This window comes from Artibeus jamaicensis, unplaced genomic scaffold, assembly GCF_021234435.1.
Source record: "Artibeus jamaicensis isolate MK-2021 breed Jamaican fruit bat unplaced genomic scaffold, CSHL_Jam_final contig_519, whole genome shotgun sequence".
NCBI lineage: Eukaryota > Metazoa > Chordata > Mammalia > Chiroptera > Phyllostomidae > Artibeus > Artibeus jamaicensis.
Window position 1 is genome coordinate 53,903,011 of NW_026521871.1, and position 24,118 is coordinate 53,927,128.

At 50.1% G+C, this 24,118-nt stretch overlaps 1 protein-coding gene across 4 annotated transcripts; it reads right to left on the reverse strand.

Moving 5' to 3' along the window:
- Positions 1 to 809: 809 nt before the first annotated feature.
- Positions 810 to 23,652, reverse strand: CDC25A (cell division cycle 25A). Of its 4 annotated transcripts, none has more exons than XM_037130502.2 (16): positions 23,584 to 23,652; positions 23,012 to 23,438; positions 21,929 to 22,002; positions 21,189 to 21,231; positions 20,711 to 20,747; positions 20,133 to 20,231; positions 18,062 to 18,181; positions 13,320 to 13,454; positions 12,720 to 12,794; positions 8,095 to 8,268; positions 7,603 to 7,701; positions 6,418 to 6,480; positions 6,224 to 6,322; positions 5,306 to 5,436; positions 2,885 to 2,996; positions 810 to 2,650 (listed from the first exon to the last, which is right to left on the reverse strand). In XM_037130502.2, the coding sequence occupies exons 2-16, from the start codon at positions 23,176 to 23,178 to the stop codon at positions 2,510 to 2,512; spliced, it is 1,569 nt and encodes a 522-aa protein (XP_036986397.1). In that variant the 5' UTR covers positions 23,179 to 23,438; positions 23,584 to 23,652; the 3' UTR covers positions 810 to 2,509. The 4 variants fall into 4 exon arrangements, with proteins under 4 accessions (XP_036986397.1, XP_036986390.1, XP_036986417.1 ...); XM_037130495.2 differs by having other exon boundaries at positions 20,133 to 20,234; XM_037130522.2 differs by lacking the exon at positions 18,062 to 18,181.
- Positions 23,653 to 24,118: the final 466 nt, after the last annotated feature.

A 24,118-nucleotide genomic window follows, 5' to 3' on the forward strand; every position in this document is an offset into this window, starting at 1 on the left:
CCACGCAGTCCCTTTGGAAGGCTCAACAAACCAGGCGGGAGCGGGAGCAGTGCCGCCGAAGGGCAGCCAGTCCGTCTGGCACTCTGGGAACCCGGTCCCTCCTCCAAGCCTTCACAACACGGAAACACGCGGACAGCAGTACTGGAAACTGGTTGGTAACACAGGCAGCTTCATTTCCTCACGCATTCCGTATTTAAAAGGCCGGAATAGTGCCTCTACTCTAGATGCAAATCGGAAGACACAATGTTTAAATGAACTTTGACTTGAGGCAGGACCATGGGTGAAATATTTTAGTGTAGCCTTTGCTACATTGATGGAGGATTTAAAGTACACAGGAAGGAACACGAGTTCTTTTCTACCCCAGGTGTCACTCTTTCCGAAGACGTGTGCTCTGGCATTTGTCCATTTCGGCAGCCACCCTCAGGATCCCCCTACCAGGCTTCTCCCCACTTTCTTCTCAGAAGGAAACCTGACCCGTTTCCTTCTGAGTAGCCTCTCTGGCTTCCAGAACACAGCGGAAACTCCTGTGCCCTTCAGGGTCCTTCTGGCCTGTTGCTTAATCCTTAAGACCTAAGGTTTTGTAAGGAAATGTCAGTGGTCCAGGCAAGCTTCTGCTGTCCCTCTTTCATCATGCAAGTAGATCTGAACTGGCTGAAACTGTTTTTGGACTGTAACTGGAGGTTGTTCCAGCCGTCCCGGAAGGCCACTGAGACGTGGCTGCCCCAGCCACTGGTTTTGGTCAAGTGCAGTTCCAGAGCTGCAGAGGCAAACAATTCCCTTTGAATCATGAATTAGGCAGAGAGCATGGGTTCAGGATTGGTGGTTTATTTTCAGAGCCTGCAACAGTCGGTTAGCAATGTTTCTCAAAGCGGCATAATCTGAACACCATTCCACCTCCCTTTCCAGGCCTTCGAACAGAACCCCTACACACCAGATTACAGAGACCAACTGCGATGTCTCAGTGTGTGCGGGCAAAGGTCTCCTCCCTCTCCCGCCGTTCCCCACGTACTTTTCTAACAAGATTGTTTTGTAGCCAAATGCAACTCAAACCCATTAACACAGCAACCAGTCAGCTCCAGCGTCACCGGTTCCCTCCCCAGCTCCGGAACAGGAAGCCAAGGCAAGAGGGGGACTCAATCCTGTGTACAGGACAAACTTGGCTGCACCCCAAGGGCGCAGAGATGGCAAGGGGGCTGGCGCCAGACGGTGGGGATGAGCAGAACCGAACAGGCCTGTGCAGTCAGTCAAGGCAGCCCCAGCTCCACAGACAGGGGGTGCGCCTTCGAGACCCCCGACTGCCCTGGGGTTGGATGAGGAAGCAATTGGTGACAATCCACCACTCCCTGTCCCTCAAATCAAAACATGATAAACCCGAGAGTTTCACCTTCACAATCCACCACGCTGCCTCCTGAGAAACATCCCACTCATTGCTATGCTTGTACCCTCGCCTTTCTCCTGAAGCCCAGGGCTTCCAGCCCCTCGTCCCACCCTTGGATGGGCCAGCCAACACTGATTTGATACTCCTTGACGTATAAAATCACTATTTTTAGAAAATCAAAAGCTATCCAGAGTACCAGAGTAATAGAACACTCAGTGTATATCCCCCCACCCACCCCAGCCCCCCTACTGTGGGACACCTACACTACCATTCCAACAATGACCAGGGGCAGCCCCATGGAAGCTGCCTCAAGTGCTCTCCACATTGACTCCTATGTCAGCCAACATCACAGGGAACTGGGCGGGAGCGGGGTCTCACCCCACCCCAAACAGACCTCAGTGGTCTTCGAGGTAGGTCCTGGAGGCGTAGCTCGTGCCTGGCAGGAAGGCCGAGTCCAGCACCTGCTTCCACCAGGGTCTCAGTCTTTGGCTTTAAATAGCAGCAGCCCAGCACCGCAGTGCCTCCTGGGGCGACAGAGCTACTTCTGCCCCACACGCACATTCGGCCTCTTCTCCACCCCCCCTTTTTTAATTAAAAGCAGAGGTAGTCCTTGGGATGATAAAATGGCAGTATTTTGACTTAAAGAGCAGTTAAATAAAAGTTTCCAGGAGTTAAAAAAATAATAAAGTGATTGATGAGGTTGAATAAATTAAAGATAGGGGTTCCTACAAAGACCATTTCCTTCCCAGGCTGTCTTTGGTATCTGGCCGGCATCGCTTCCATTGTTCTACATCACTCCCTCTTCTGGCCCTCCCCTCGAGAAGGGACAGGACCCGGTGTCGCCCCAGGTGGTTCTCCAGCTGTGGGGACGAAGAGGCAGAGCGTGTCAACTTGGTGCTCGAAACTGGGCACGTGACAGCCTGGGGAGGCAGCCCTGACGCAGGGACGAAAAGGCGCAGCCGGCGGGGCGCCCTGGGCTCTGACCCTGGGAGTGTGGGAAGTAAGGTGTAAGGCAGGAAGCCCAGGCTCCCTCTCCAATGTCACAGAGTCGGCCCTTTGCTCAAGTTTCTCTGTAGCAAAGGGGGAGGCAGACGGAGGAGGCTCAGGCTGCTGCCGCCGGCCCTGCTGGCCTCAGAGCTTCTTCAGGCGGCTGTACATCTCCCTCTTGCTCTTTTCCCCTGCCCAGGTCCGGCTCTTGGTGCGAAACTTCTTCAGGTCTTCTTTAAAGTCCTCGTGGTGCATGGGCCGGTAGCTGGGGGGCTCACAGTGGGACTGGGGGGCAAGAACGGGGAAGATCAGGGTGCATCTCTTTCACTCCTAACCCTACCCCCTCCCTCCCTGGAGCTGAGGCTGAGCAGTAATGCAGACCTCACGATGGGTTCTAGTACCCCTCTCGTGCAGGGATAATCCCCAGACCCCTGGTAACAAGCAGCCATGACCGTCTGACAGACCCAACTGTCCGACCTGGGCAAGGGTGAACCATGCCCTCCAGAGAGCCCATCTCACCTGGCACTTCAGAAAAAACTCCTTGTACCCGCCCTTCAGGACATACAGCTCAGGGTAGTGGAGTTTGGGGTACTCGTTCCCGAGCCGATCTCTCTCTCTCACATAGCGGCACCTACAAAGGACAAGGAAGGCAAAGCAAGGTCAGCTCTTCCGACGCAGAGGAATGGAAGTCCACTTCACTACCACTTGCAGTGCTTGGAGCTGAAGTGCTCCTTACACACACCTGGCCAACTTCACACTCATTCCTGGGAAAAAGCAGCGCTGAGTTGTAAGTCCCTGGCCACATGTGATCTTTAGGAACACGGTCACAACCAGTGCCACCGCCCTGTATGGGAAGATAGATGGTCTCTTCCCCCAGTTTCCTTTCTCCAGGTTAAACAGCCCCAGCCTTTGACCCTCTCCCTGCCAACACCCGCACCTCATCTTCGGTGACAGCCTCCAGCCAGCTCCTCACTCACTCTCCACCCACAGGCTGAGCCTGCTCCTGCTGCAGGGCACCTAATGTGCCTCCCATGCCTGGACTGAACACTAAACATTCTTCCCTGGTGTCCTCACCTGGCTGGCGGCCCCTCCTACCCAACCCTTGGAACGAAGGCCGAGTCCTCACCGCTGCCCACACACCATCGCTCCCACCCACAGCAACCCCCTGCTGCTCCTCCAGCCGGCCCAGGAGCCTGCCCCTCTGCTCTCATCTGGGAAGTACTTCCTCACACATCACACAGTTTACATATTTATGATGTCGACCTGCTTCCTCTGAAATGTAAGCTCCTTAAAGGCAGGGGCTGTTTGTCCACTGCTGTTCTGCCCAGTGCCTGGGAGTGTCTGGCACATGAGAAGTAAGTAAGTATCTGTAGAGCAGATAACACTTAGGAATGAGTGTTAGGTCTTGCTCAAATGCCACCTGTTCGCCAAAAGTTCACTGGTTCAATTCCTGGTCTGGGCACATGCCTGGGTTGTGGGCTAGGTCCCCAGTTGCGAATGGTTGCAAGAGAGGCAACCAATCGCAGATCAATGTTTTTCTCCCTTTCTTCCTCCCTTACCCTCTCTCTAAAAATAAATAAAATATATTTTTTAAAGGCCATCTCTTCATGTGATCATGGCTTTGTGCTAAGGTATGACAAAGTCGTCGCTCTTGGGAGACAGCTACTAAAAGACTTAGGAAGACGGCCACACACACGAAGGTCCTGTTGTAGCTGTGTGCGCAGAATTATCTGTCTGCAAATGTAGCAAAATATTAGCGAGTGGTGGGATCGGGTGAAGCATGCACAGGGGTAACCTTTTCAAGCTTTGAAATGGTTCCAAACGAAACAGCGGCCGAGAGCACGGCCCTGGGAGGAGCCCCTCGGACCATCCTATTTGGAGCTGTGCTCCTCCCTGCCGGCCTCCTTGGCCGTCTGCCAGCACTTGTCACGTCACCTAGTCTCCCGGCCAGGCCTCCCCTGCAGAGGTCTCCATCAGGCCTGCTCTCTGCTGTGCCTTCGCTGCCCCCATACTGCCCAGCACATTCTAGCTCACAGGCCTTTCTGAAGGGACATGGATGATGGCAGGCAGCTGGCTGGCCCCTTCCCTAGCTTTTCAACATCATCATCCATGTCTGACCATTTTTCAGCACCAATCCTGTTACCACTAGTGAGAGAGTAGAGGATGCTGTTAGAGCATCAGAATATTACTTTAAATCTTAAGTGAATGTTATTTTATTATAATTAAATACTTTCACCTATTTTGGTATAAAATGTATCTTTGGGTAGTTACAGGGCGTTCTCTAACAGAAGCTTGTGCTAATAAGGGGTATGTTTGGGGGGCATTTCCTTTCGCCCCTAATGTGGCAATAATGTGAAGAGTATACAGCCACTCCTTTGCAAACATCACCTGGACGAGTGTTTGACAGCATCACATCAAGTTTTGCAGTGAGGGTTTCACACTTTCCTGGCGTTTGCATAGAGTCACTACACTGTACTTGAAGGATGTCCTCAGAACAGTGGCCCCACAGGGAGAACTGAGGACAGTGGTGGAAACAGGAAGGGCCAGAGTTCAACTCCATGTAAAGGAAGCTTAAACGGTGAACCACACCTAAAAGGGACAAGGACTGACTCAGCAGTGCGGGTGGGGGACACTGCACGGGCGACACTAGCATCATAAACGGGTGGACCACCAAAGCCCACAAGCCCGTAGCAACTGCGCTGCTCAAGTCAAGCCTATTATTAACTCCATTCAAGGGAGTCGTGCACAAAATCTAGTGACCACTAGGTAGAGAAGAATTTTAGATAACATCCGCTACATGTGAATTTATACTTTCCTGAAACTATGTTTGGGTCACAGGCCATGGTACAGGCTGGAAACGCCCAGTTCGTGCAGCAGGATGCTCCGAAGGCAAGCCACATGCCGCCACACCCCACAGAACCAGTCCTGTGCAACACTCACATGCGAGGGCCTCGCTCGGAAGAAAATTCACAGTGGAACACCACGATCACACGCTTGCCGTCAGCAGGCACGATGGGCTTCTTGAGTAAGAAGTCTTCAACCTCCTCCTCCATGTGCAAGTTCACTGCGCCCTGTGAAGAAGTACCACAGATTCTTGGCAGCCACGTCTCACACTTGCAGTAACGATTCCACGAGCAGGATGTTTAAACGGACACCTCGAATTCCGTTATGCCTATACTTCATGCGTGCTATTTGTGAATTCGGGGACTTTCAACAGCCACAAGACAGTGGAAACACTAATAGTGTATTTAAATGACCTCCTTACCAATTTTAACGGTTAAAAGATTAAAACGCACAAGCAGTTACTTTCTTCCTAGGAAAGTGTCCTCACACCCCTTTCCACCAGGCAGCTTAACCGTGCTGCCGGAGGGCCCTGGCTTAGAGACCGGAGGGCACCGCCTGGAAATGGCCTTGCTGGGGCGATGGTGGGAGGGCCACAGCAGGGAGCATTTGCTGTACATCCTGGTGGAGAGTAGTGCGGACCAGGAAACGGACTTTCAGCACACCGGGAGTCAAATGCCTTCCCGCAGTGGTCTCTTCATCCCCACGACCAGCTTGCCAGCTGACAGACAGCCAGGTGTCACCGCCCGCCTTTTAAAAAGTCACAGATGCTGGCCCTGACCATTGGTTAGAGCGTTGTCCCAACATACCAAGGTTGTGGGTTTGACCCCCCAGTCAGGGGATCAAACATATAAGAACCAACCAATGAATGCATAAGGTGAACAACAAATCGCTGTTTCTCTCCCCCCCTCCCCCATCTAAAATTTAAAAGAAAAAAAAAGGCACAGATGCTGTCTAGGGTCCCCTCTATGCCTCCAGGGACAGCAGGGCCCACCAGCGAGCCCCCGGAATCCATACCTTGATGTGGCCTCCCTCGTATTCATAAGGGTACCGGCAGTCGATAATGACAAACTCTTTAATGAGGTTGGCAAACTTTCCATTCAAAACAGACGCCATCTGCGGAAAGAAAGCCCAGGAAACTCAGCTTTGGCTGCCAGAAACAACCAGACTCACATACTCTACGTGAGGCAGGCTCCAAAGGAATGACTTACAATTTCCGGAGAGATGTATTTTAGATCCTGATGCTTCCCAGCAACTGTATTAAAGAGATAACTCTTAAAAAAAGAGAGAGAGAGACTTAGCAAATATGAAAGCCTATATCTGTATCATTTATACTGCTTACCTGCCTGAAGAGGCAGCTTTAACAAAACCAAACCTAGTATTTCATGTTAGTTTCTCATCTGGTCACTCCATTAATTTCTGAGCATTTAATATTACCCTCATTTTCAGATGTCTGAGTGGGAGGGTGTAAAACCGAGGGCACACCCAGGTCTTTGCTTGCTCCTGTATTTGGACTGGACATGGACTTGTCTCCTACTTTTAACACTTATGTCTCCTGTCCCTTCAAGCCCCCTGGCTGAAGTAGCATCCGCCCAGACCGATCTGCTCGCTGAGAGGCCCCCTCAGCTTCTCCTAGCCTGCTTACATTGCACTGACATGTATTTCAATCTACTGTGTGATGCATGGGGTCCGTGTCCACAGGTATTACTGATCACATTAGGATTTTTTGAGGAAAGGAACTGGGTCATATTTGGAAATCTTCGCCTAATATAATAATACGTGCTTTAATAAATGTAGCTAAATTAACAAACAAAAGATTGATGTGGTAACCTTCGAGCCATAGGTGGCCACACAAGCCGCCACTGATGCATCCCCTGCCCGGCCTTGTATTTCCCCACAGTTCGAAGGTGGCCGGCTCCTCTGCAGGAGATCCGCATTGGGCCATCTCTGGACTTCCCCGGGGTCTTCTCGCTCAAAGGCCACGCTTCTCTGGGCAGTGAAGCCATTCAGTTTCAACCCTGGACCTTCCAAGATAACCTTTTGATAGTGAGGCTATCAAAACTTGTAGTGAGGCTACAGATTTCTGCTCATTCACACTTTTCTGCATTTCTATTTGTATACTAAACAGTTCCCAGGGAGCCTGGCCTTGAAGTTAGAGTCGAGGCGGCTGGTGAGCAGCTTCTACTTAAAACCTCTGATCAGCACCAGTCAGGCCTTTAGTCTCACAGAGACCAAGACACACCCGATCATCAATCTGTTTCCTCTCCTTAAAAAACGCTCAAACTGTCTCCTCCGCAGAAACTGCCAGAGAGAAGGAGAAGGGCTGCGGGGGGTTCTAGGCAAGCCCCTCCAACCCTGCATCCCATAGCTGGAGGCTTGCATCTGCTTACAATTACCTTGGAGAAGTCTCCTATGAGGTCCCTTGGATCATTATCCAAAATGTTCTCAATGGTCCCTTTTGAGGAAGACACCAGGGATGAAGACTGATGTAGAATCTGCAACAAATCCAAAGTGGGAAATGAGGCCAGCATTCTAAGCAGAACTTTTAAAAACATTCACCTAGAATGTTCACAAGGAGACTGAATGTTAACATTTATAACTAACAAATCAAGATATTACGTATTTAATTGAATCTAGAGTGGAAAAAAATAGGTTACTAAGTTTACCATTCCTTCAGTGTCCAACTGAACTGCTCTGAAACTAAGCCCCCTCCCCGCCCTCAGCCCTGCTTTAAAGCAAGATGGAAAGTAAGGCCATGTCTTCAAGAGGCGATTACAAACGTGTGAAACAGGCAAAAAAACAAAAATCAAGTCTCAGCAAAGAAAGAGAACCCAGTGGAAATCTCAGAACTGAAAAATACAGTACCGCTCTCCTCGAGCAAAACGAACCTCCTGGCGCTTCTCTGGACTCACTGCCTCCGCGGGACTGGCCCAAGCCGTGTTCTTCCTCCGCTTCGTGTTCCCAGGGGGGGACTCCTCTTGGGATCGTTCTGGTCTTTTCAACACCGACCGCGTGGCGGAGCTGCACGAGGAAGTGGGGTCGAACAGCTTACATCGATTGCCCTTTGGGGGGAATAAAAAAAGAGTCATGTTGCATTAAAACCTGCTCCTTTGAGTGGTAAAGAGAATGGACCTAGGTCTTCCATGAAGGTTTAAGCCCCACCCTACATTAGCAGACACTGCCCATTCACCAGATGCCACCAGCTCTCGTAGGGCTGGTACCTAGCAGACACCCCGTAGCCACTCCATACGTAGCCACACATGCTAAGCTGCCATTATATGGAGACGAGGAAGACAAGCCACGCCCTCAAAAAACTTGCTGTCTACACAGGGTCCGGAGAGTCAAGAAACCGTCACAGGCAGAAACCGGTTTGGGGCTTCCCCCGGCCCTCTATTGTATCACTTGCACCTTGCGTGAGCTGCCCAACAGATTTTAATATCCCACCTAAATGCAGAAATGACGTCAGGTAGACTATAAGACAGAGCTCGGAAGGTGGTTAAAAAAGTGTACGTTGGGAGACGGGCACAGGGGTCTACAGAGGAGCGGGAGTCCTCTCTACCTGAGTCGTTTTAGAACTAATGTCCCAGAGACTCGAGGGCAGCCGGTCCGCCTGACCACGAGTCAGTGTGCCGTGGCTGGCCTTTCCTTCCATGGAAAGGAAAGCCCTCTGTGGGGCCAATGTCAATGCTGCCTCTTCTTTGAAATGTTCCCGAGAGGCCCCAGGGGAGTGTGGCACTCCCACACTGGATCTTCCACCAAGGAGTTATTTCTTATTCCCTGAAGTTTATTTCAGTGCCATGTTAAGGAACGCCGGAGATTCTCCTTTTTACGTGGAAGATCCAGGCGCAGTTTTGGGAAGAGGGCCCACGGGAACTGCGAGCCCCCACAGGCAGGGACCACGACTCCGACGCAGCCTCGGCAGTTGTGAGCCTGCGACAGCTACCTGTCGTGAAGGGCCCATGGTTCTCTCCTGGTAACTTCAAATCCAGTTTATAAAACTGGCAGCCATTTCCCAAGCATTCTTGCACTGCATATCACTTTATGTCTTTCAAAAGGACCTGTAAATTTAGTTGTCACATTTGTATCGGGGTGGCCTATTCATTAAAGCTGTACACAGTAATCGACGATAATTTAAGTGGCCTTAAGATTATAATTCATTTGTCCTATATCTATAGTCAGGGATGTTGACAGTTAAAAATGTACCTATCAGTTTATAGGTATGGCTAAGGTTGCGTTAACTCTCAACTTGTAACGATACAGAATTTTCTCTAGGCATCTGCATACTAAATAAGGGATGCCTGTGCGGGCTCAGTTCTGCTTCAGATTTTCCATCTGAATGTATCTCTAACGGAAACACGAGTCTGTATGTTGATGGCGCAGGTATTTCCCACGGAAAATAGAAACACTGCAAGGCACTGTCATTTGTCAAGTGCTGCGCTAGGTGCTATGGAATATAAGTGAGAATGATCCAAAAAGTTCTCAGACTAGAGGTTTTGGATTAAAGGCTTTTCCGAACAACTCTGATCTCTTCTAATTGACGTGCCTTATTTCACAGATCAGGGAACATGAGGACAGACTAAGTGCATGCCACAAGGTCACAGTTTACAGGTAGGGGAAGTGGGGTCTAAAACCCAGGCCCCCAAGCCCTACCATTCCCATTCAACCCCTGGCTGGCTGGACCCAGCTAAGGTGGCGGGATGCAGGGCACGCCCACACCATCCCAGAAGACACGCAGAAGACGGGACATGGCGGGCTCTCCACACAGCAGGCTCGCACGTGTGTGCGCACACACACACACACCTCACTACCACCCAGCAAAGCCAGGAAACTACATCACAAGTGTCTCTCCAACAGAAAACCTTGGTGTCATTCTCATGGCTTCCTCTCTTTACCTCTCTCATACCCAAACACCAGTAATTCTGCTTTGTGAAGGTCCGCTGATCTGTCCCCTCCTTCCCACATGATTCAGAGAAAGTCCTAGGCACTTTTCTGAATAGTCACAGCAGGCTCCCAAGTGGCATGTTTGTCACTGAGCCCGGCACCCTCCCAGCTAACACAAGAACACTGTGGAAACCCGAGTTTCTGGGGGAATCAGGTCTGACGCACTCAGACCCACAGACAAGCTGCAGCCACTGCAGCTTGCCCCGCCCACCACACAGGCACCAGGCTCCAGCTTCCCTGGGCTGCTTGCTATTTCCTCAGATGGACTCTTCTGTGGTGAGAACGAACATCCTGCCACCCAGCAGGTTCCCACGTACCCCGAGACCCAGCTCAAATGACTCCCCCGACCTGCTCACTGCGCTGAGGTGCACACACAGCCTCTCCAGGGACAGACACTCTTGTCTTTGCAGTGTCCACACCATCCGCCCGTTAAACTGGGACATGCACGGCTGTGTGCAGGTGTTTAACAAGCCCCCTCTCACAAGATAAGCTGCTGTCCTTAATAGGAAAAGAACCCACTTCCTGTTGCCTTACTGCTGTTTAAGTGCGAAGTTTTAATACTGGGACTGAACTAACGGAGCTGTAACTGATGATGACAGTTACATCAGTAACTGATGTCTCCACTGTCAGTGGAGACACACCCTATTTAGGACAAGAGGACAACATAGAAGCTCCAAAAGTGCCTAGTTCAAGGACACTAGCTGGAAGTAAAGTCTCAGTGTGGAAGCACAGGCTAAGGTGTCATCTAGCGACTCCACAATTCCTCGCTGAAGCCAACGCTGGAGGCCACAGCAAGCTGGCTGCCCCTTCTCAAAATCAGACAATTGCTCAGAGCCAGGCAGACTGTGGGGGCCAGAACGGGGCCCTGCTCTGCAGAGGGGTGAGGCTGAGCTTCAGTGGCCACTGTAGGGCTCGGGCCACAGGCTATGCTCATACCTTTAACAGTTATAGCAAAATGGCCGAGTCAAGGGCAACTCCAATTTAAATTGAGAAATTCAAGTGCCTGTCCTACTTAAGGGGGACTACACATGAACTGTGGCTAAGTCTATACAGGAGAAATGGAAAAACATAGAAAGCACATAAAACTCAGTTATCTACAGGTAATACTGCTAGCACCCTTGAGCTCCAAAATAATCCTAACGAAACTCCATGTGGGGAATGACCACAGTAAAGTAGAATCTTTGAGTAAAAAACAGAGGTAAAGCAGTGTTCCAAATGTTTGGCACATTTTCTGTGCAAATGTGCCAAAAAACTTGGACAAAAAAGTGAAGACAAAGCTAGGAAAGGTGAGAGCCAGAGACCTAGGGATAGAAGACGGCCAGCTCCCGCCGTGCAGTAGGGCCCGGGGCGCTGAGAGCGCCCACGTGGGTGTGTGCTCCTCAGCGGCTCCTGAGGGAGGCGCGGTGTTTTGAGACCCACCAGGGCCACAGCCTGTGAACCCCACCTCCATCAGGGCCACATCCCCAGACTACCTGCAGCTGTGCCCACAGCTTAGACTGTTAAGGTGCCATCACTTGCTGTGGCTCATAAGGAACCTCCAGGCGCTGCTTGGTTCCCCTTCTGCAGCCTCCCCTCCCGGATGACCACCCCCTTCCTCTACACGTGCAGCGCTCTCGACTTTCCACGCCGCAACTCATCTTTCTGGCTCAAACACAAACAGCCACCGGACCCTGTTAGCTCCTGCAGCGACCCGCTCACAGCTCTGCCCAAGTCCCGTGGTCCCAAACCTGTTGTTCTTTTTCTGCATTTAAGAACAAGACTAATTCTTCTTCCAATAAAACCCTCTGTCCCAAGTTTTCAACCAGTCCATAATATCTATCGTGGTTTTGAGTCTCTTTATTCTACCGGTTGCTGTTCTCTAAACGTGTTCTGGTCTTTCCATGTTCTCTCAACTGCAGAAAACCAAACATCTGGCCATCCAGCATGTTCTCCCCTCACCAATCAGAGCAGGGCAGAGCTAGCCCCGTCTTTTTTGGCTCTGGCCAGAGTTCTCCGGTCAACATCCCAGAGGAAGAGGGGCTGTGCCTGCTGCAGCTGGGTGACTGGGTGGGGTTGTTCCTCTATTGAGTTGCCTAGGGTCCGATTCCTTTTGTCAGCTACAAGTTGCTCACTCATGAAGCTTTCAGTTAAAATTTAAGGCAATAGCAGCTTAGGTAGTCTAAGGATAATTGAATTTCTTAAATTCAAATTAGCAGGTATTTTCCAGATATTATCCGGTGATCTTCAACCAGAAGTTACTAAGAGGTCCGAGGTACTCAAAAAAGGATGTTAGCTGGCCAAGAATGATTAAGATGAACTAGAAGTTGGAGAAACAAGAACTGCACGCATATATACATCACCCAGACTGACTCATACACCAATGAGGACCAAAGATCCCCTTGAAAAAACAGTGTGCATTAGCACCAGAAATCACCAGTGACCAGCGAAGACCCACAGCCCCAAAGACAGAATCTCAAATGAAACAGTTCCGCATTCCTGTGGTGATGCGAGCGGAAGAATTAGTTTTCCGTTTTGTGCTGTCTCAGAGACCCAATCACTTAAGGTTCCCTCCAGACACCCCAGAGTTCCTTACAACATTTGTAGTCCTTCTCATGACGAGGGGAGCTGTCCACAGGCTTGCCATGCAGGACGGGGTCTCTTCATCATTCTAAAGAAAGAGAAAACTGTGTGACAACGATGCAGTGGAGACTAGCATTAGTTTAAATGCTCTGGGGGTCACTCTGCCTGCAGAAAACCAGCTAGGCCTGGAGGGACGGCACCTAATGCTCGTCTCTCTCCCCCACCCCTCAGCATTTTAGGGTCAGGAGGGAATGATACTCTACAGCGCAGGCAGCTGACCACAGCCGAAAGCACCCTCCCTCCACGTGGGAGGATGTCCCGTCTCTCCAGCTTCATGCCATGTGGCTGCTAGTCCTCCACTCACACCTCTTGCACACACACGAAAAAAATAAGAGTGTGAGCTCCTCCAGGTTAAGAAGGATCATGCCAGTATCTTCTTTTGAAGCCCCTCAGGATTTAATCTGGAAGGATAGCCTCAATTTCTCACCAACTGAACAAAAATATCAGCCAACTCAAGCTCCAAGAATCACTGCACTTTTTCACATGACTTCCCCAGGGGCAGTTAGTGGAATGGAGAGTAACAGGCACACGCACACACGCACGCACACAGCACCTTCAGGTTCTCCCCATCGAGGAGGTCCATGAAGCCATCGTCTTCATCAGACAAGGTGGCAGCCACAGGCGACTGGGGCAGAAACAGAGGGATGCAACTCCCTGGCTCACTGCTCTCTCTCTCGTGTGCGGAAAGCTGCAAGACAGAACCCACGCTTTGTGACCGAATGACCCACTTTGATTGCTCCGGATGGGTCCAATAGTTTTTATGAGGAAAGTACAGCACATCGTTTATAAAAGTACAATTTTAGCAGCTACTAATCAAAGGATATATGTGACCTTGAAGTCCAAGGTCATAGATGATGTGATGTCCATACACAGTATTAAGTAGAGTCAGGCCAAACAGCCTTCACAAAGAACCCTTCTCAGAAGCCATTCGCCTCACAGAAGGACCCGGGGACAGCTCTGTGTGAAAGACCAGGTTCATTCCGTTGGAGATTGGAATCAGTGAATGCGGATCAACACGGCGATGGTTGTGACAGTGTGTGATCTGCCGGAGTGAGGAAGGGGGAGACCACGAAACGGCCTGGAGAACGCTTACGGAACTCCAGTTCTGACGGGGGAAGTAAAGGGTGCCGTGGGTCTAGAAAAGCTGACCCTAATTTTTTTTTAATTTATTGATTTTAGACAGAGGAGGGCAGGGGGGAGAGAGACACACACATCAATTTGTTGTTCACTTATTTATGCGTTCATTGGTTGATCCTTGTATGCGCCTGGACCTGGAAATGAACCTGCAAACGTGGTGATTCTGGATGATGCGTCAGCTGTGGATGGACGGGTTGGGGGTGGGGCGGCGACAGGAGGCAGAGCTCAGGCTCGAGACCCGGTGCCCAACAGGCTACAAACCAATACCGGTCGGTCTGTGGGCAGCAGGGGAGGTTGGACCCTTCTCTAAACAACTGACCTACAGGGCCTTGATCCTAATTCATTCTTTCTTTCTTTTAACTTTTTAAGAAAGACTTACTGCCCTGGCTGGTGTGGCTCAGTGGTTGAGTTTTGGCCTGCAAACCAAAGGGTCACTGGTTTGATTCCCAGTCAGGGCACATGCCTGGGTTGCAGCCAGGTCCCCAGTAGGGGGTGCAGAGAGGCAACCACACATTGATGTTTCCCTCTCTTTCTCCTTTCCTTCCCCTCCGGCTAAAAAATAAATAAAATCTTCAAAAAAATAAAAAAGACTTCATTTAGTTATTTTAGAGAGAGGGAAGGGAGGAAGAAAGAAAGAAGAGAAACATTGATGTGTGAGAGAAATACTCATCGTCAGCTCCCCTTTTCATCTTGACCGGGGACTGACCCACAACCCAAGCATGCATGCCAACCCAGAATCCTTCACTTTGCCAGAGGATCCCCAACCAACTGAAGCACATCAGTCAAGGCTGTGTATTTACTTTTCAGTAAGTTTAAACCCTTGCGGGGTACAGCGTTACACAGATTCTGGGGCCAATGGCCTCGGCAGGAAGGCTGCTTTGGAATTTAGCCGAAACCATGCCGCTGTCTCCATGAGCACGAGCTACCCAGGTCGCTCTGGTTCTGTCGGGTTTCCCACCAGGAGTCACCGCGCTGTTCTCTGCTTCGTGCACATACGCACATCTCTTCCCTAGAGGGAACTCAGTTTCACCTCGAGCACAAACACCTTCGATTTTACAAAATCTGTGAGCGCCCTCTGGTTCCAGAGACCCTGTGTATAGCCGGCAGAAATGGCCTAGGACCACAGCCTTCCGCACCTATTGTCACTGTACATATACAGTCCTGTTCCTGACAGGCTCCAAGATGGTGACAATCCTAATTCTTTAGACTTGGAATTTAAATGACAGCTGCTCCGCCCTGACTGGCGTGGCTCAGTGGGGTAGGTTGTCAGTGGAATCGAGGAGCTGAGGGGTCCACTCCCAGACCGGGCCAGCACCTGGGTTGTAGGTTGGGTAGGGTACATAGTTGGGGTGTGTGGGAGGCAGCCGATCCATGTTTCTCTCGCTCTCTTTCTCCCTCCCTTCCCCCTTTCTCTAAAAATGAATAAATAAAATCGTTTAAAAAATAAAGGACAGATGCTCAGTTTTTAACTGAGGAATTACTATGTGGCCAGACGTTATGATACAATCTTTACATGTATATTCCCACTTAAGTCCCAACACACAAGGATAATCCTTTTCTTCATCTTTAACGAATCAGAAAACCAGCCCTGGCTGGGTAGCTCAGCTGGTGAGAGAGAGCACTGTCCTGAGAGGCCAAGGTTGTGGGTTCAATCTCTGCTCAGGGCACATGCAAGAAGCAACCCATGAATGAATCAGTAAGTGAAACAACAAATCGATGTTTCTCTCTCTCCCTGCCCCCTTCCTCTAAAAGTCAGTAATTTAATAAAAGTCAGAAAACCGATGCTTAAGCCAGGTTACCAAGATTACAGGGCTCACTTGTTTGGACTCTGAAGCCCAAGCATTTCTCCCCGTTACACTGTCTCTAGGAGAGGGACCACTCCTGGAGTAACATGGAGGCATCTCATCAGGCAACCCTGTCTTGATTTTGGGGAAGCCAAATTATTATTCAACCAGTATATACTTGATATAGAAAATTTAGCCCTGGCCAGTGTGGCTCAGTAGATTGAGTGCCGACCTGTGAACAGAAAGGTCGCCTGTTTGATTCCCAGTCAGGACACCGGCCTGGGTTTGCAGGCCAGGTCCTCAGTTGGGGGCGTGTGAGAGAAGCAACCTATTGCTGTATCTCTCACACATCAGTGTTTCTCTTCTCTTTCTCCCTCCCCTTCCCCTCTCTCTAAAAATAAAATCTTTTTATTAAAAAAGGGAGACAAATACTGCTAATACTAGCATTGCTGACACTTTATTATTTCTTTTCCACATGCTTCCCAAAGCCAGGAAAACAGTTCAGAGACATACTTCTCTCTCCCACAGTAACAAGGTGGCTCCCACACTAATCCTATGAATATCCTTAAGACCCCCCCCCCTCCCGAGGGACACAAGCGCACAGATCTTCAAGTGGCTCTGGGTGGATCACTCAACTAGGAATCCTCTCTGCAGCTGGCCTGCTCTGGCCCGGCACCAGTTTGCTTTCCAGCATAAAAAAAGACCTGGGCTTTCTCTGACCCTGCACAGGAGCACCTGAGCACCCCCGGGGCACACCAGCAGTTTCCCACCCAGCAGGACGTGGGAACACCCTCTGAATGCTCACATAGTGGAGAACACCACTTTTTGTGACCTAGGTCCTTGAATCCCTAGGTGCAGACGTGCTACAGAAAATGACAAACAAATTGGAAGGAAGGGGGAGGGATTAGTTGAAGAATGTGTGACTCATGGACATGGACAATGGAGAGGGGACTGACTGTGGGAGATGGGGGGCCGGGAGGAGGGGGACAAAAGGGGGAAAAAACTAGGACAACTGTAAACAATAAAAAATAAAGCAGGAAAAAAAAAAGACAAACAGCCCTGACCAGGTAGTTCAGTTGGTTAGTGTCGTCCCCATACACCAAGGTTGTGGGTTCAATCCCTGGTCAGGACACGTATGAAAATCAACCAATTAATGCATAAATACGTGGAACAACAAATCGATATTTCTCTCTCCCTCCTGTCCCCCCCCTCAAAAATCAATAAATAAAATTTAAAGAAAAGAAAATGACAAACAAACCTCCGGACAGCTCATTCTTTCTCCATGATTCCTACACCAAGCAGCCACCCTGAGAAGACAGACGGTGCTTGGAGACCAGAAGCAAGGACACAAGGAAACGCCCGTGACACATCAAACGCCAAACCCGTGTGCCGAGCACTGGCTTTCTCTCGGTTTACACTTTCAGTTCACAATTAGGGACGGCCAAGTGATCACAGGAGACGTTGGCTTTGAGCGTGCGCGCGCGCACACACACACACGGAACACACTGAGTTTGGGTACGCAGCTCTTGAAGGGTCACTCACTGTGCACTCAAGAATCAGGTTTTGTTAGATCCTGGTCTTCTGCTTTTTGGCAAACCACCCAACCTCCCCGAGCACCTTCCCAATCTGTAAAATGGGCAAGTCTAGCTATTTCACAGCTACAGACACATGAAAGTGCTCTGCACTAATGCTAGACACAGCAGACTGACTGAACCCACACCTCAGACCACAAGCCAGTCTGGAGAATTGTATTTTCAGATGCATGTTCCCAAGAAAACCTGGGAACCAAACATGGTCATTTTGCTCAAGTTGGGCCTCGCTAGTCTGTAGCTGTCAGATCACCAGCAGAAAACTCTGGAAGTAATGATAGTCTCTGTCTAGCAAATAAATAACCATGGGGCAAGTGGCCCCAATCATTATCAAGTAGCCCAGAGGCTAGGTTTCCTGACATCCACAATAGTTCATAATAAACCACCTTTGGAAAACACTAAGTGTTCTCTCCAAAAATCAGTCTGGGGGAAGTACCTCTTAGCACTCAGGATGCATCAGGAAAGAGCAAGTTTTAAGTACTACATATAATCCCACTGAACTTATAGCAGAACAACCCAGGATGCCTGCAGACTAATTTCCCAGAACTGACCAGGTCAAATATTTTTTGCTCAAGTACAGTATCCCAAACAGACTCTCTCTCACTCCGCTTCCTCCTGTCTGCTCTCCAGGCACAGCACCAACACTGACAATGTGGCTATCTAGTTTTGAAAGACAAAGTCAAGGTAAAGACAGCAGGAGCCACGGCAGTGTCTTCAATTCCGGGTTAAAGGCGCTTTAATTCTCTTCCCGTCGGAAACTTCCCTCTGAAAGCCAGAACACATACCATCCGAGCCGGGGCAGAACTCTGCCTCTGTGTGAAGAGATCTTTACTCTCCTCAAGTCCATGAGAGTGCAGGCAGCCACGAGACGCAGGTCTTATTGGCTTCTTAAACTCAAAGGCTTCCTGCAAGACAGTATAGTCGAGACATCTTCCACGGTCTATGGAAACCAGTACTAGGGCCTCCGCTATAGCTCAGGTGAGACAGGCAAGGGCGTGGGCACCGACCCCAAACTAAGGGTTTACACATTTCTGATCTAACTCCAACAGCAAAGCTGGGTAACTAAGAATTTCAAAGACTCAGTCAACAGCCAACTTCTTATACAGCATTTTTTCTCACCACACTATTATTTCCTAACAAGCATGTATCTGCCAAGTACACAGAACACTGGGAGTTCTAAGCTAAATCAACAACTTGGTAAAATCTACAGCAAAGTTGTTTCACTATGCCTGTGAATGGAGCCAAAACTTTTCACTCTAGATATGCTTGAGGGCTTTATATTTTCCATCTTCTTCCTCCCACTAAGAGATCATTTTTTTGCTTAAAATTATTGTATCCCAGCCCTGGCTGGTGTAGCTCAGTGGATTGAGCGCGGGCCTGTGAACCAGACAATCGCGGTTCGATTCCCAGTCAGGGCACATACTGGGGTTGCAGGCCAGTTCCCAGCAGGGGATGCATGAAAGGCAACCATACATTGATGTTTCTCTCCCTCCCTTCCCCTCTAAAGATAAATAAATAAATAAATAAATAAATAAATCTTAAAAAAAAATATTGTATCCCATATTAAAAGTAATGGGGAAAAAACTGGTTTACTCTGCGACATGGATGAATCTCACAAAATGCTGAGTGAAAAGTCAAAATGATAAGAATACACACTGTGTGATTCCATCTACTTCAAGTTTAAAAGCACTGACAATCCCCCTACCCTAAAATACCCACTTAAGCATTTGGTATGTATTTGGAGCAGGAACAGCTAATATCAGAACACCTATACACCGACATAGGACGAAGTACTTTCTGCGCATTAGCTCATTAACTGTCAACTATAACCCGATTGTCCACCATTTTACAGATAAGGAAGCTTAAGCCTTACAGGCCCTAAAGATCTTACCTGCCAGATGTGTCTAAGATCTGGCTTCACAGGTAGACAGGACAACTCCAGAGCAAGAGCTCTTTAACCTATGCTGTTTTCCTTCTAGAATGAAGCTCCAAGCAGGCAACCCTTGGAGAAGCCAAATTTGGGAGGGACAGGCGAACACAGACGGACTAGGCAGGGGTAGACAGCCACCACACAGAGGCTGATGCAAGTCTTCCAAACACCCGGGACAGTAACTCATTCCTATAGCCTCCCTCGGGACAGCATGCAAATTGCTGAAGGAATCATTGGGAGAGTTCACGGGAGCAATAGGTTTTATACCAACCCTAGAAGAGTATAAGGATTGTGAACTATGGCTTGTTAGCAGGGAATGGAAAAGGGGTGGAAATAGAGTAAGAAGACTGGAAAAGTTAATTCATTTGAACTATAATATTTTGGATGCCTACCCTGTGCAAGGCACGTGTGCCAGGTGTGAGAGAAAAGCCAGGCCAAGGTGTTCTCGGACTTTTGAATAGACAACCACAAGCTCATCCTCTAAGCAACCATTTCAGTTTCTCTGAAACTCCCTGGGACTTGTTGGCTCCCTTCTTTCCAACATTGTCAAGCAGCTTTTCCCTAAGCACACAACCCCTCCCAGGGCCAGTGCACACGGGGGAGAGGAAGGCCCGGGCAGACACCTCCAGAAAAACTAGCCAGGAACCACCTACAATGCATTACCTATGTCGTCTCACTGCACTCCCACAGCAGCCCTGCAAGGCACTGCTGCTCCTCCTTTACAAACAGAGAAATGAAGACGCCTAAAAGAGGTCATAGAGCTGATTAGCATTAGGATTCAAACCGAGGCTTCTCTGACTCCAGAGCAATCATGACCCTGGTAAAAGCTTAGCCTCCCAGGAGGCAGCCTGGCTGCTTCTCTGGACGCCACTGGCACCAGTGGGCTGTACTCCCGCCCTAAGTGAGTATGTTGGTGCAACACTCACATTTTCCTTGTTCTCATCCTGGTCCATCAGCTGAAAGACGTCGTGGTCAAGAGAATCAGAATGGCTCCTCTTCAGAGCTGGACTGCACCCCAAGAGCTTCTGCTATCAAAATGAAAAAGAAATTATGGTCCATAAATGAAAATTCAATGGCAACTCAGTTCTCTAAAGGAAAACAGATGGCTGGTGGGGGGCTGCGACCTAGGCCCTCACACACAGCAGTGACTGTGGCCAGGGCTCTGTCCTGCCAGAACACAGCACAAAAGTTCCCACTACATGATTTCATGCATAACCCCACAAGGCCCACAGCCCTCTCTGCAGGGATTCAGGGTTGCCAAATCACCTCCTTCCCCAATAACACCGTTTGCATGAAAAGAACTCTTCCTACTTTGATTAAAACTGTTAGAAAGAGCTGAAAAAGAGGCAGTTATTGAAGTTGCTTTTAGGAATGTTTGAGTGAGTTTGAGACTAAGGAAAAGCAGTCTTCATTGTCTAAATTAAGGTCTACTATCAAGATCACACTGATAGCTAAGGGGCAGATAACAGGTATTAGTTCAAAATATACAAGGGAATTAACTTACTGGTAGGGAATTTATCCTCCTCATGGGATTTTCAAGGCTGCAATAGAATCAGTAGGTAAATAATAGAATAAAGCAAAGAGGTAGCAGAATGCACAGTTGCTCAGTCTATAGTCTGAGGGCGGTCAAAAACATCCCCACTTCAGGCAAGATGGAAGAATGGGTTTCTGAAGCTGTCCTGTCTCACAAGCACCCCAACACTGGGCTTCAAGGCCATAGAAGCAAGGCCACTCTGAAGGCCAGGACGTCAGCGGGTGGGGCAAGGGCTTGAATGAGACTCAGGTGGAAGGCCAGATCACAGCTAAGATAAAGAAAGGGAAGTTCCAAAAATTACCGACACAAACAACCCATTAAGGTATTGACCAGGAGTCTTACTAGTGACAGCTGAATCCAGAGTATATGACAAAGGTCATTGAAAAAAATAATAAAGAAGAAAAGTTTTTTTTTTAAGCACAAACACTTAAAAGCAGTGAATACATACTTTTCTTTACTGTCCAAGGGCCCAGGAGAATCCAGACAGAAGCCTGCGGAAAATAAAAACACCTCTTAGGAAACAGTCCATAAAACACCATTTTGTCATGAAAGTAAGTAAAATTCTTAGTATTGTTTCTTTAAGCCAGTCAACAAAGACTCACAGCTTGGACTTTTTGCCAAAAATGAAGTCAAGTCTCTATACGACTGTAGAAAACAATATTTGCATAAGTCTTAAATATTTTCTTGGTATATCTACAAATCCCCCTTTCCTACTTGCAAATGCTGTCAAGGAAAATGGATTTGAAGAGAGAGTGCTAGAGGCAAACCCTTCTCCTGACTGCCTGGTTGATTAGATAAGAGGCTATCCAATTCCGACCATGGAGATAATAAGGAGCACCAGTGTTCTGCAAGTTTTTATTTCAAATAGTTTATCTTGTCAGATCCTATTCATAATTTGGAGGTTTGGGAAACACGGTCGTGTCCTATGACAAGCAAAGCAAGTATTTACACCAAGGGAGGTGGGTGGCACCCAAGGCAGTGGGGTGGCACCAGGCCTACCTAGCAAAGAAGGCCTTTCCTGCCTGATGTCTCCACAACCCGACAGTAAGTTAGGTGTTAGCTCCTGATGGGTGTTCTCCCTCGCCATGCTGCCACAAAGGTTCTAGGTAAAAGCGTGTGTTCAGCAAATCCCCAGTACTGTTCCCCACACAGCAGACACATGGTAAATGCCAGGGACCGAAAGAATACCTGAATCGGTTGACTCGGAGGAGCCCATTCTCTGAAGACTGCTGTTTTTTACTTCCAGCGGCTGTTCATACTCACTGAAACCAAGAGAAGTAATTCTATGTATTTCTAGGCCATAACTAACAGGTTACATACAGGAGATAGGCCAAGTAGCCAGGATGCCAGTCACCAACCATCATTCCCTCTAGAACACCCCACAGAACACTGCCACCCAAACACCCAGGTAGCTAGTACTAGACAGAAATGATGAGAAAGGAAGTGGGTGGAAGGCATGGCCTGGGTCGCACTGCAGGAAAGCATGACTATGATGAAGCCTGGAGTATTTCCTGAAATGAGAGCATGTGTCCTGTGTGTAGGTACTGTGCTAGGAGCAGAGATGAAAAACAAATAGGAAAAGGTCCTCCTTTTTCAGAGGTTAGAAGACCTACAGGACATGTGCTCAACTTAAAAAATAGCATGTCCAAGACTGAAGGGAAAGAAGCTTCACTGCAAGCACCTTGGGGTGCATTTATTTATTTATTTTGCTATAAGAAGCCCAGGGAAGTTTTGAGCATAGAAAGTTGAGTAAAAAGGCCAGGCCTTAGCAATGCATGAGGGTGGCCATCAGGAACGTGCACGGGGCAAGGGACTGCGATGGTTCTGTACAAACCTCAGGCGAGAAAATGCTATGTCCCTTTGTTGAGAAGGAACAAAGCTCACAGGAAACTGTAAGACGGGTCAGCAAAGCGGGGAAGTGAGCGCCTAGGAGGGCCTGCTTTTCCCCCCGTGGAGGTGGATTCCAAAGAGCTTCCTGGGACAGGGTCAGAGAGGGCAGGGCAATCCGAAAGGGTGGCGAGGATGGGGACCTGGGGCTGCCCCCACCCCTACCTACCGGGCCTGGCTCGGGGCTGACGGCGGCCCTGGACTGTCCGAACGGCCTCTCCCGCCCAACATTCCGCCTGAGGGGGAGGGTGCACATGGCTAGCCCTCGCCACACCGACCTGACCTCAAACGGCGGACAGGTCTGGCTCTTCTCCCGGCCTGATCTCCCCGAGAGCCACCTGGGAGGTCAGAGACCCGTGGAATCGCTCGTCTGTCCCCCCTCACCTGCCCAGTCCCTGCAGCTGATCCATGGTGACCGTCAGGTTGGTGACAGGCGACAGGCCCCCGGCGGCTGGCGTGCCGAACAGCGCCTTCTCGACCGGAGGCGCAGGAGAGGGGCTGCAGGCGAAGAGCAGGCGGCGGCGATGCGGGGGCTCCGGGCCCAGTTCCATGGCGGCGCCCGGCCTCCCAGGGCTCCCGCTCCCTCTTCCTCCGCCGCGCCGCCCCTCCCTGCCGACACTCGCCCGGGCAGCGAGCCCCGCCGCGGGTGTCCGCAGGTCAAACACAAACACGACCCCGCGGTTCAGGGACGCAGCTGTCGCGGGAGAAGCGGCGCGGACGGGCGGGTGTCTGGACCCAGCAGGCGCCAGCCACACGCAAGGTTGCTTCCCCCTCACCCCGCGAGGCCAGCGGGCGGGCGGGCGCCGGCAACCTGAAGATTAAATCCAAACAAACGCGGCGGGTCAGGACGGGCGAGCGGCCAGAGCCTAGGGGAAATAGCCCGCGCTCACACTCTCTTCTTTTACTCTCACTCCCTTGCCCAGTTCCGGACCTCCAAGACCCAAGACAACACTCACCTCCCTCCCGGGCCGCTGTCTCTCCGGAGAAGGCGTTTCGCGGTAATTGCTTAGTAGGGACAGTCGCTGCCCCGCCCCCCTTTCCTAGTTGGCGCCAAACGGAACGCGCCAATCACTAAGCAACTCTTCCCCCTTGATCCCGAAAGGCAGCTAGGCTGGACCAATAAGAGGGGGAAAAGGGGGCAACGCGCGGGACTCTGCGAGGTCAGCGGCTCTCCGAAAGGGGCGGGGTTAGGGGGCGGGGACCGGGGCTGATCCCAAAGAGCGCGGGCTCAGAGGTCAATGAAAACTCCCAGCAGCACTTGCGAGGCGCTGGTCAAGATCAAAATGCTGCTTTGACCCGTTGCATTCTGGGGAGCGTAGTTCTTACCCGCGAGGCCACCCAGTCTCTTGATGTCCTGGTTGGGCTACTTCTTCATCGCCCCTGCGCAGGGCTCTATACACTGGGAACGTGGCGGCTGGAGAAGGCCTCTGGAGGCTATGCTGAGCCCAGCCTTGCGGTATTGTGGGCCCGTCTCTTCCGCTTGGGCCTCCA

Bases quoted from the DNA above. Each gene is read 5' to 3' on its own strand.
- CDC25A (XM_037130495.2), bottom strand. From the start codon at position 23,178: ATGGAACTGGGCCCGGAGCCCCCGCATCGCCGCCGCCTGCTCTTCGCC. The intron at 20,748-21,188 runs GTATGTATTCAC...ATTCTATTGCAG, and splicing joins CCCTTGGACAGTAAAGAAAA to CCTTGAAAATCCCATGAGGA. The intron at 13,455-18,061 runs GTATGTGTTCTG...TCTGTCTTGCAG, and splicing joins GTTCTGCCCCGGCTCGGATG to CTTTCCGCACACGAGAGAGA.